The sequence below is a fragment of the Cotesia glomerata genome, linkage group LG5, assembly GCF_020080835.1.
Source record: "Cotesia glomerata isolate CgM1 linkage group LG5, MPM_Cglom_v2.3, whole genome shotgun sequence".
NCBI classification, from domain to species: Eukaryota; Metazoa; Arthropoda; class Insecta; order Hymenoptera; family Braconidae; genus Cotesia; species Cotesia glomerata.
Genome location: NC_058162.1, coordinates 3,696,445 through 3,708,765, shown reverse-complemented (window position 1 = coordinate 3,708,765; position 12,321 = coordinate 3,696,445). Strand labels below are relative to the sequence as shown.

General features: G+C 30.4%; 1 protein-coding gene across 1 annotated transcript; it reads left to right on the top strand.

Moving 5' to 3' along the window:
* The first annotated feature begins 57 nt into the window (after positions 1-57).
* Positions 58-11,622, top strand: LOC123265914 (protein draper-like). The gene is made up of 4 exons (XM_044729892.1): positions 58-265; positions 4,280-4,343; positions 7,947-8,413; positions 10,885-11,622. Exons 1-4 carry the CDS (start codon positions 93-95, stop codon positions 11,498-11,500), a joined length of 1,320 nt encoding a protein of 439 aa, XP_044585827.1. The 5' UTR covers positions 58-92; the 3' UTR covers positions 11,501-11,622.
* The last annotated feature ends 699 nt before the right edge of the window (positions 11,623-12,321 follow it).

Genomic DNA, 12,321 nt, shown 5'->3' with positions numbered 1-12,321 from the left:
GACACATTGACGCGACACTGCTCCAGAAGAGTATATAAAAATAATATTTACTAGCCCAGTTCAGTAGTTACTTTTTACGCAGTGCTGTCAAGATGACGATCACTGCTAATTCTTTAAAGAACAAGCTTATTTTCTCCCAATTACTCGCGGGAATTTGCTTTGCCACCGCGCAGTACCAAGGTGTTAAAGGTGGTCATTATTATCAGCCCACAACCACGAATTCGGATAATAATAGTCGAGCGGGTACTTGTTATAAGAGAGTTCCGTAAGTACAGAAATATAATACATTTTTTTCACTTTTTTCCCGAGTAATTAAGCTCGAATTTTCCGAGCAAAGGTTTTGTTAATAATAAAGTACTTAATTAAAATTGTTTTTAATTTTTTTTCTGTAATTTAACTGAAAATTTTTTTAATGCGTTGTTTTTCTTAAAAAATAATCCAGCTACAATTTTTTTTTGCAGTTGAACTATAAAATTTTTTTGGTAGGGGAGAAAGGGGTCAATTGAACCAAAAAAAGTTTAGTAATTTTTTACTATTCAAATTAAAACTAAATAATAATTTTTTTTCTCTTGGAATGGTAGTTTATTAAGTCTACTATCACTATCAATACATAAATTAGTCAATAAACAACGTAAATTTTAAAAAATTATTAATTTATCCAGACGCGTCGAATGGTTCAATTGACCCCCGCTCGGGAGCAATTGAACCAATACTATTTAAAACTCAAACCCAAACTTTTAATAAATAACATATTAATCGTTACTTGCTAATACTACTGTTGCACATTTTTAATGCACAGATATTATATTAAATAAATTAAAAATCAATTTAAAAATCATTTTCATTATAAAATCAGTTCATCAAATTGTTACCCTCGCGGTTTTTGAAATACCGTAAATTTTCGGTATTAATGCGTTTACCATAAATTAACCGTTATAATTCTGAAATAATGCGGTATTTCTGTGGTTATTTTGGCCAGTTTTTTTACTATACACGGAAAAAAGTAAACTGTAATAAATAACAGTCGATTTATAATAAATAATGATCAACTGCTAAAAATTACCATTTCAAACAGTCAAATCGTGATTTTACTATTCACTTTATAATATTTACCATTTAAACGTTACAATTTACTCTTTACATGGAAGAAAATACTATTTCAAACAGTAATATTCGCTATGTAAATGTCTAAAATGTTAAAGTATAATAATTAAGAATTCAGACTTTGATATTTATCATTTGGTACCTAAAAAATGATCTTATGATATGTAAAAAGTATAAAATAAAGTTAGTAAATTTCTAATACAAGCAACGTCAATATTTACAAAGTAAAATGGTAAATTTTAAACGCAACGCTAAAAATCAAACTGTAATTATTGACTTGCTTGGATTGATAAAATGTATATTTTAAAAGTAGAATTTTTACTGTTTCAAATGTTAAATTCTCCTAGAGTGAGACCCCCTTCTCTTTCATCTGAGTTCCCCTTCTCATAATATCGACTATATATTGAAATGGCAATTTTTACTGTTTGAAACTGTAATTTTTTAAGATGAAAGAGTCGTTATTTACTATAGTGACAGCTACTAATCACTTATTTTGGATATTAAATTATAAATTGTGGCTTTTATACTTTCTACATTAAGTTCTGTAATATTTATATTTTTGCCACCCCGATGCCCGCTTTACTGTTTGAAACTATAAAAATTAACCAGAATCCGAGTGAATATTACAGTTTACTTTTTTCCGTGTAGTTATACAGCATTTCTACCGTACTTTTGCTGCAAAGTTCAGAAATAATACGATAAAATTACCGTAAAACTCTAGAACTTTTACCGTAAAAAATTTATGTATTAACTAAAATATTACTATAATTTTACAATAATAAAATGGTATTTATACGGTAAAAATACCAAAGATATACTGCAATTTTACCGCGTTTATACTGATATAATTAAAGATATAATGCTTTCTACCGTAAGATGGACGGTTGTGTTCATTACTCGGTGAGTCTTATTAGGTGACTGAGTAAATAGATACGAATAGTGTCTCTGATAGCTCAACTGGTAGAGCCTTCGAGGCGTAAGTAGATGATCCGGGTTCTAATCCTGGTCTGGATTAAAAAAAATGATAATAATAATAAAATCAGAGAAATTAATTTATCAACCTCTTAAAAATTATTCATGATAATTTATAATATTATAAAAAAAAATTTTAAGCTGTTGAAAAATAGTAGTAAAGCAGCATATTTTTGGTATTTTGCCGGTAATAGAAAGTAGAGATTTTTTTTCCGGTTTTTTGCTGTAATAGTGCCGCAGATATACAGTAAATATGCGGTACATTTACGGTTTAAATGCTGTTAATATACCGTCATTTTTCTATTGTATTGCCGTAAATATTCTGAATTTATTTCGTAGTTTTTTCGTAATAATTCGACAAAAAAACTGGCTAAAATAACTGAAGTATTACGGTAAAAATACAGCATTTATATCGTGTAAATACCGAATCTTTACGGTATTTCCAAAACCGTGAGGGTATATGTTATTTCCCTGAGTATTTTTCACGTACAGTCGAGGTGCGCGCGCATGTCCCATGCTTCTCCGTATGGTTCAATCGTCCCCGGGACTGCTGGTTCAATTAACCCCATATAATTTTAAAACAATTAATTGTAACTAATAAACAAATAAACTATTATATCACTATAAACAAAGTTGATGATTATAAAGAATAAGAATATACAACTACTACAATTCAAACTTTATCAATTAATTGAAAAATTGATATATTATTAAACAATTTGTCACCAGCCGAAAAGAAAGTTTACATGCCTAAAAATAAGAAAATCTCAATTTTTCAAAATTTATTAATCGCAATGATTTCAAATTTTGATCATATCCGAGTTTAACATATTAGAATCTTATTCTGAGAGCATGAAGCGTTTTTTTCAATTTTTTCGATTTTTTAAGTCGAGTGGTTTAATTGCCCCCTTTCTCCCCTACTAAATCAGAACCCACAAGATAGATATAATCAGCTTGCTGACAATTTTAATAAAAATGACCTGAAAACCATCCCCACATATCGATAAGTACTTAGCAAATAATAGAGCTCTAGTATTTTGCTGAAAGTCACAAAGTAATGACGATAATAATGTGCTGAGTCTCACTGACCTCAACCTTTTTCAAGTATTCAAAGCCTATTAATAATAAAACAAGTATCGATTCATAAATATCTAGATAAATAATGAAAAATTGACAAAAAATTTCATTTAAAAAACTAAAAAAAAAGAAAGGCTTAATAGAAAACCAAACTAAAAGGTAGAAAATAATATTTGAATGCAATCAGAAACAATTAAAATGAGATTTATTTAGTAATCCAATTTCAGTATTATTACTTTTTAATATCCTAAAGTTCTTTGACATTTGATAATTAATGTAAAAAAATTTGTATTGTTTGTAAATATATATAATTATAAAGCTTAATGTTTAAATAAATCTTCCACACTGATAGAAGGATTTGTTTATAGTTAAAAATATTTGTTAATATTTAACAAATCATTTATTAGAGACCACTTTTTAGTCCTTAATAAATATTTTTTAGTATTTAAAAAGATTTATTAATATTTAATAAATGAATATCAGATTTATTAAATACAAACGAATGATTTTAAATACTAAGAAATATTTGTTTAATACTAAAAAATGGTCTCTAATAAATGATTTGTTAACCATTAACAAATATTTTTTAATACAAATAAATCCTTCTATCAGTGCAGTTAATTTTTACCCTATGTACACTGATAAAAAAATTAGGAAAACGGTTGACCCTGAAGGCCATCCCTGTAACTTCCTTTTTTTTGACATCTAAGAGAATATCACAAAATTTTTTTGACTTAATTTTACAGTGTTTCATCATTATCATGATTAATTAAAGTAAAAGCCTAATATAAAAAAATAGATGGCTAGACACGGCATGGTGTTTGTTTAATCTGTAAAATTAGTCATTTTTTCCACCATGATGATCCTGGTTACGACACTAGGATAAAGACATTAAATAATTATCGTAATAATTTGTCGTAAGTCGATACGCATGCAAATTTAAAAATTAATTACGACTTAAAGTTGATTAAAATGACATTTAAAAATTATATTGCATAGATAAACAGATATATAGAAGCAAGTCAAGCAAATAAAAGCGTGTTAATAATGAAATATTAATGAAAAAAGTAAATTGATATAAAAATTGTGATTTTGCAATGTAATGTGAGTAATTTATTAATTACAGATACCATGAAGCCTTGGCTATTTACAACAAAACAGGATCAATACACAATCATGGATACAGACCAGTTAGTATTAAATTAATTACTTTTACTAAAATTTTATCAATAATCAGTTTATTTATTTATTTATTGATAAAGTTTCACTGTTAACTTTTAAAAGTCATTCACTCCATATTATCTTTGCGACACAACTCTAGAACTATTCAAACATTTTACTTAATTATTTTATATCTCTTTCTAATGCATAAAATACACGTAATTATAAAAATTCACAGCGAAATTCCTATCAGTTTACTTGCAATAAGCATTTTAGCGTTAAATACGGTGACACTAAAGTCCGCCATTGTTTTTTGGTATCATCAATCATCACGCGTAAGCGGTAGCGTCTTGAACTAAACTAAAAACGACGGTAAATGAGAATTTTTACACTGTTAAAAAAAATAAATTGACTCAAGAGAAAAAATCTTGACCCAAGAATACCATTTCGGAGAAAATAAGTTTCTTCCATCAAGAAGAAAAATTCTTGAGTCAAAAAATTATTCTTAATTTAAGTAAATTTTTCTTGTCTCAAGAATTTTTTCTCTTGACTCAAGAAAATCTTTTTTTCAAAATGGTACACGGAAAAAAAACTGGAAAAATTACATTATAAATAATAATAAGTGTCCTATCTAAGAAACTCCGCCTCCATCTTACGGCATTAAATAAATAGTTTTATTTTTAGATTAGAAATTTTTTTTTTAAATTAATTTGTTAAACTAATTATTTTTATTAATTTTTAAACTAACTAATTAATTTTTAATTAATTAATTTTTTAAATTTACTAATTAATTTTTTAAGTTAACTAATTAATTTTTTGAATTAACTAATTAATTTTTAATTTATTAATTTTTAAATTAACTAATTAATTTTTTAAGTCGTATTCAAATCTATAAATATTATATTTTGAAGTAGCATTTTTTGCTCGACGGGCAGAAAGCGTCAACTTTCGGCCCGCTGCGCTAAACGAAGTTGCCTCTTTCTGCCTTCGTCGAGCAAAAAAATAGTATACACTCCACGGGAAGTAAATAAGAAAGCCTCAGATCACATGTTTGTTGACCTCGGCTTCGCCTCGGCCAACAATTACATGTGATCTAAGACATTTCTTACTTTACTTCCCTAGGTGTGTAATATACTATTTTCTAAATTTATGACCTAGATTTTACTTTTTGTATTTGAGTATTCTAGTTTATTTTTATTAATTACTTAAAAATTAATAGAAACAATTATTGTTATTAGAGCGGCGATTATTATTTAATTATTGTATTTATTTAGTTAATAATATTATATTATTGTTACCAAAGGTATGATTAAATTAAGAAATTAAGCGTGTGAGAAATTATTATGAAGCCGAGCGAATTAATCGAGCAAAAGAAATTAATTGTAAAAGAAATTAAAAAACTGGGAAAATTATTCTAAGTTCCGAACAAGATTTAGTATGGAAAATCAACGAATATATAATGAAAGAAATTGCGATTAAAATAATAAAGAATTGGGTTTCGAAAATAAAAACTTAGAATTTGGCAAGACGAATGGATATATAATGAAGGAAATTACGATTAAAATAATAAATAATTATTTTTGAATGCTAGTTCGAGGACACTGGACAGGTGTCTAAAACGACCCTTCCGGTTCGTTACAAGAGAGTTAGGGGAAATATGATAAAGTCCAAAATTTTGGCACAAAAAGGCAATTCTTTCTCGGAAGAATTACTCGGACGAATACTCTTCACCAAGTAATTCTAGAGGATGATACTCTACCTGGAGTCTGACCAAGGCCCAGGTAAGTATCGTGAACCGACCGGATGAAAGTGCTACTCCCCGTGCCGAAGCCTTCAGCTGAGGTACGGTAGGTGATCATAAGCCGTGTAGGTGGGAGCGAGGAGGATACTCTCCACTTGCTCTCAGGGTAGAGTTTAGGACCCCACAGGGATGACGGCTAGTCGCCCTGAGGGGGTAGGGGGTGTTACTGGGAAACTAGTTAGTATTTTGTAGACCGCGTTTTTTTTAGTTTGAACCGTGAATACCGTCGTGTATGTTTGGATAGAAAGTTTCTATTGTATTAGTGTATATTGCTTATATTGTTTCTTGCCCGAGTAAAAACAGAATTCCGCCGCACCACCGCCGCAACACCGCTGCACGGCTTTTTAAGCGCCGCACCACCACTGCACTACAGCCGTGACAATTTTGGTTATTTTATAAGTGCCGTATCACCGCCGCACCACCGCCGTGACAAGTAAAGAATTTATCTATTCGCCGCACTACCGCCGCACCAGCGCCGTGACAAGTAAATAAATTTCTATTCGCCGCACCACCGCTGCACCACCGCCGCACCACAGCTGTGACGCGCCCGGGTAAAAATAAAATTATTAATTTTTACGAAAAAATAATAAATTTCGTTCGACCGCCGCACCACCGCTGCACCACCGCCGCACCATACCACTGTTTGATGGTATATACATTGAAATAATATATTCGTTGATCATTCAAATAGCTTAACTAAATTTTTTAAGTTAAGTATGGCTTGCAGTGCAGTTGGCAATGTTCGAGACTTCCATGCAGACGATCCAGGTTCGAATCCCATCACAGTTCAATTTTTAAAATTCTTTCAGAGTATTTCGATAGGCGTACCGCTTCTGTGCAACCCGAGGACGAAATTAAAAATCTACATCAACAATACGACTAAAAAAATCAATAATTTCGCGGTGCTTTGGCCTGATTTAAAAAAAAATTTTTTTTTTTAATATTAGGCATTCGATTAAAAGGAGGTTGATCAATAGGTCTTACATAAAGATTTCTAGTCACATTATTTATTAATTAATTATTGCGTGATAAATTAATTATGATACCATTTTTTGTGAAATTGTAGGTATGATTTAGCATTGGTGCGGCGGTGGTGCAGTGGTAGTGCGGCGATGCTAGGGGGAGTAAATTTTTAGCGTGCGGCGTAATAGTCCGCCAAACGGCGGTCGTGCAGCGGTGGTGCGGCGGTATGGTGCGGCGGTGGTGCAGCGGTGGTGCGGCGGTCGAACGAAATTTATTATTTTTCCGTAAAAAATAATAATTTCATTTTTACTCGGGTGATTTTGAACCGCGAATATGTGTGAAAAGAGTGTTCTAATGTATTGTTTATATTGTTTAATTTGCTTATATTGTTTATATCGTTTATTAATATGATCAGGCCAATAAAGAGGTTTCCTTTTTCTTTGATTTATTTAAAATGAAGTGTTTTGTTTATATTTTGTTATTGATAATGTGATCCCCGTTTATGACCCTGGACTCCGGCGAGCAAATTTCGAGCTGGAGACTAATTAGATAATTATATTTTGAAAACGTGGACGTTACAAATTCAAATTTTGAATGTTAATTTTCAAAACTTTCAATGTAATATTTACACTCTACAATATGATTCTTACAAAATCTATAATAATTACAATCTGAAACTGTAATTTTTCCAGTTTTCATCACGGAGCGCCACGTAACATTATAAAATGTAATTTTTCTATTTTTCTTTTTTCCGTGTATACATAGTTCAAGATTTTTTTTCTTGAATGAGTTAACTTTTTTATCAGTGTAAAAATGATCACTGTTTATTCTTTAAGGTATTAATTATTGTTAATAAAAATAATTCCAGCAATGGAACAACACTTATGACAACGGCTACGTAATGATCTTAGACTGTTGTGACGGATATCAACGGAACGCAATTACAAACCAGTGTGAGTATGCATCAACCGACTGTCGAACGGGGTGCTTCGGGGGAAGATGCGTATCTGGACAATGCACATGTGACCCTGGTTGGTACCCAGTGGAGGGTGTTTGCAAACCGATTTGCCGGCGTCCTTGTGGCGAGAATGCTTATTGCTTTTCGCCGGAAGTCTGCGAGTGTAAACTTGGGTGGGAGCGAGACTCGCCTCAGGGTGTTTGCAGACCCGTGTGTCCCGGAGGATGTGTCAATGGGGACTGTATCGCGCCTCATGTGTGTCAATGTCGACCCGGATACACTTTGAACGGCACCCGCGAAAGATGTGATGCTGTTTGCGAAGGTGGCTGTCACAATGGCGACTGCATTGCTCCTGGAGTTTGCAACTGTCATCCCGGGTAAAAATTATTATCACGATTATTACTATTAGTACGCAGAAAAAAAATTTTGAATCAAGAAAATAATTTTGAAAAATTTCATCCTCTTGATTTGAGTAGAAAAATTCTTAAACTAAGAAATATTTCTTGGATTAAGTAAATTTTACTTTATTCAAAAATTTTTCATCCTGATTCAAGACAATGAAACTCTTCAAAATTATTATCTTGGTTCAAGAATTTTTCTCTTAATTTAAGTTAATTTTTTTTTCAGTGTAGTACACGGAGCAAACAGTACTGAGTACTATTTTTAAAGTACTCAGTAGTGTTTTAGAATACAATAGGGTTAAAATATTCGGGACGGTATAGGGCACCATGTAAATAATACTGGCTGTTGCACAGAAAAAAAATATTTACTCGAATCAATTACATAATTTCGAAGAATTTCATTTTCTTGATTTGAGTAGAAAAATTTTTAAACTAAGAAATTTTTCTGGGTTTAAATAAATTTTACTTGATTCAAGAATTTTTCATCTCAACTAAAGATAATAAATACTCTTCAAAATTATTTTTTTCGGTCCAGAATTTTTCTCTTGATTCAAGAAAATTTTTTTCTCATTGTTCCGTTCATTACTAAGACGTGTGCTGGCAATAATCAGTCGTGTGTCATACATCACTCTCTATTATCTAATTAACACTTTTCTAAAACACTACTAAGTACACGGAGAAAAATTAATTATACTACCTACTATACAAAAATAGTAACTCCTATTATCTAAAATGGTAATAAAATAAATTAGTAACAAAATAATAGGTGGTATCATTGAAAATTGTAATAGTTACTATTAATAATGGTAACGATTACTATCAAAAATAATAATTGTAATTATTATAAATTATAACTGTTACAATCGAAGATGGTAACTGTAACCATCTGAGATTGTAAAAATTCTGAAAGAAAAAATAATATAAATTTACTTAATTAAATCCTCTATTTACATCCATATTTTAGCTAATGTACATTTTTTTCTTTGAAATATTAAAATATTTTAAATTCAATTCAAAATTTTTTTTTTGAAAATTTGATTTTTTTGAAGATTAAAAATTTTTTTTTTTTAATTTGAATTTTATTGAAAATTTTGATTTTTTTGGAAATTTCAAATTTTTTTTCAAAAATTTGACGTTGAAACTTGTTTTAAACAAATAAAAATTTAAATATACTTTCAATCTGAATTTAATCCCGATTTTTTTAGCACTACAGCTGCTTTTAGTTTATTCAGAAATGCATATCCACGGTAACGCAGATTCTTAAATTTTTTTAATATTTTTTACTAGCTTAGATTGTAGTTATTATTATTACTGATGGTAACTATAACCATCAGGTTATATTAGGAATTACGATTTTGATAATAGTAGTAACTAATTAAAATAATAACAGTTATTATTACTGATTACCATCATAATAGTAGTAGTTACCATCAGGATGGTAAATACTACAATTCAGATGGTTTACTTAATTATTTAAATAATATTTACTACTATCGAATTCAGTTAATAAATTTTAATATAACTAGATAATAAACTCTACTATAAAATTTTCTCCGTGTACTATACAAAACAGTAATCATTGCTCTTTTTTTTCCATGTAGTAACAGTAGTACATATATTTACATATAAACGATAGAACTCGGCTTGTCAAACTCAACATAATTATTCTACAGACGATTACCAAAGTCAAAATGAAAGATGAGCTTAATCCGTCGGATAGTTTGAAAATGACTTAAAAATTTTAAAAATCACAAAAATTTATATTGTCTCAGTTTTTTCCTCGAATAACTTTAGAATGCGACAACTTCTAAAAATTAAAATTTCTAAAAACTCTTTAAATAAGCTATCGTTTTCATATATTTATGCATTCGTATGTCAAGAATTCACTCTTAATTTATGAAATTTGCCATTGCATTCATTTTTAAAATTTTCTGAATTCTTCCTCTAAATTTATCAAATACGAAAGATTAAATTTTATTTTTTTAAAAACATTTTACATTGATTTACATCATTTTTTAATTTTCTATGCATATTGTCATATTTTCAGTAGATATTTTCAATAGACATTTTATCAGTGTGTTGTTACATCATAAATTTCATTTACTGATAGAGTCAGTCAGTTAATCAGTGAATCTGTCAGTACCTAGATTTATAACACTGCATTTTTTTATCATACTGCAAGGTTTTTTCTAACCCTAAGAAATTTACTTCCATTTCGGCTACACTGAAGAAAAAAAAAATTCTTGACTGGAGTGTAAATTTTCTTGGCTCAAGAAAATATTAAGAAAGATTGAAAGTTTCTTGAGCCAAGAAAATTTCTTCTTACTCCAAAATAACTTTCGTCTTCCTTAAAATTTTCTTGGTGCAAGATGTTTGTTTTTTTTTGTGTACTTAATGGCTTTTTATTATTATTATTGTTTTTTATAAATTACTTGTTTTTTTTTTAGATTCAAAAATCCATCAGGAGAACGCGAATCATGCGTTCCAGATTGCGGTCCGTGTGAAAATGGCCGTTGCGTTTCTTCTGGATTCTGCGAATGTAAACCAGGATACCGTAAAGATCCTGCATCAGAGACATGCATCGCAGAGTGTCGAAACGGATGTCCAGTTAACGGGCAATGTGTTGCACCAAATAGATGTGATTGCTACAACGGATATCGTCTAGATTACGCGAGTAATCAATGTGTGCCTCTAAATTATCAGCCGGGTGGTTATCAACCGGATGGTTATCAGCCGAACAGTTATCGACCAGATAATTATCAACCGAACACTTATCATCCTGAGAATCAGGGGGGGAATTACAGGCCTAATCAACAAGGGAATCCCCAGGACTGCGATCGTCCTTGTATCAACGGAGTCTGCATGGGCTACAATATTTGCAGCTGCAAGAATGGTTACATACCAGACCCTGAGGATTTATCTAGGACCAAATGTGTACCTTCGTGCCCTGGAGGGTGTCCCAATGGTGTTTGCTCTGGCCCCAATTTCTGCATTTGCAAGCCTGGATTCGTCAAAGATCGAGGTGTCAAAGGCTCGCAAAGATGTATACCTCAATATAATTGATCATTTTTTTAATTATTACTGATAATTGTATTATAATCAATAATCTCTAAGCCAAAATGTTATATTTAAACATTTGGAAAAAAATTTTCAATGTAATAAATAATCAACCTTGAAAATTAAAATGTAATTTTTTTTGTTACTTGATTTACGATATAAAATTATGAGTTAAATATTGAAGATACGGAAAAATCATAAGAGACTTTTTGTAGAAAATTTAATCTTCTATAAAAAAGCTCGCTTATGATTTTTGATTTTTTCGTATCTTCAATTTTGTACCCAAAATTTGAGGTCAACGTTCTAACATAACATCCGAAATTGATCGGTAAAGCCGTTTAAAAGTTATCCCAAAAAAACCACTTCTGAAAAAATTTTTTTTCCAATTTTTTTTTATATTTCTCCAAATTTCTCAAAATCTATGAGTCCGAATCGATTCAAATTCAGAGGAAATCTAAGTCTGGCGAAGCCCTTTCGAATGGCACCAACCGCGATGAAATCGGTTCAACCGTTCAAAAGTTATAAGCGGTTCACATACTTTCACACACACACACACACACACACACACACACACATAGTGACACCCTCGCGGGAATAGTCAGGAAAGCTTCCTAGGACCTCAAAACGTCGAGATCTGATGAAAACTCGATTTTCGAAAAACGGGGTAAAACCAATAACTTCCCGATTTTTGAAAATTTTCAATTTTCTTAGCGGGAAATTAAAAATATATAAGTATGGAAATTAAAGCTTATTTAATAAGCTTTCAGATGCATTTTACACGTAGAATATTCTACAAGTAGAACATTTTTTCATTGAAAGAAAAAGTG

Bases quoted from the DNA above. Each gene is read 5' to 3' on its own strand.
- LOC123265914 (XM_044729892.1), top strand. From the start codon at position 93: ATGACGATCACTGCTAATTCTTTAAAGAACAAGCTTATTTTCTCCCAA. The intron at 4,344-7,946 runs GTTAGTATTAAA...AAATAATTCCAG, and splicing joins ACAATCATGGATACAGACCA to CAATGGAACAACACTTATGA. The intron at 8,414-10,884 runs GTAAAAATTATT...TTTTTTTTTTAG, and splicing joins GTTTGCAACTGTCATCCCGG to ATTCAAAAATCCATCAGGAG.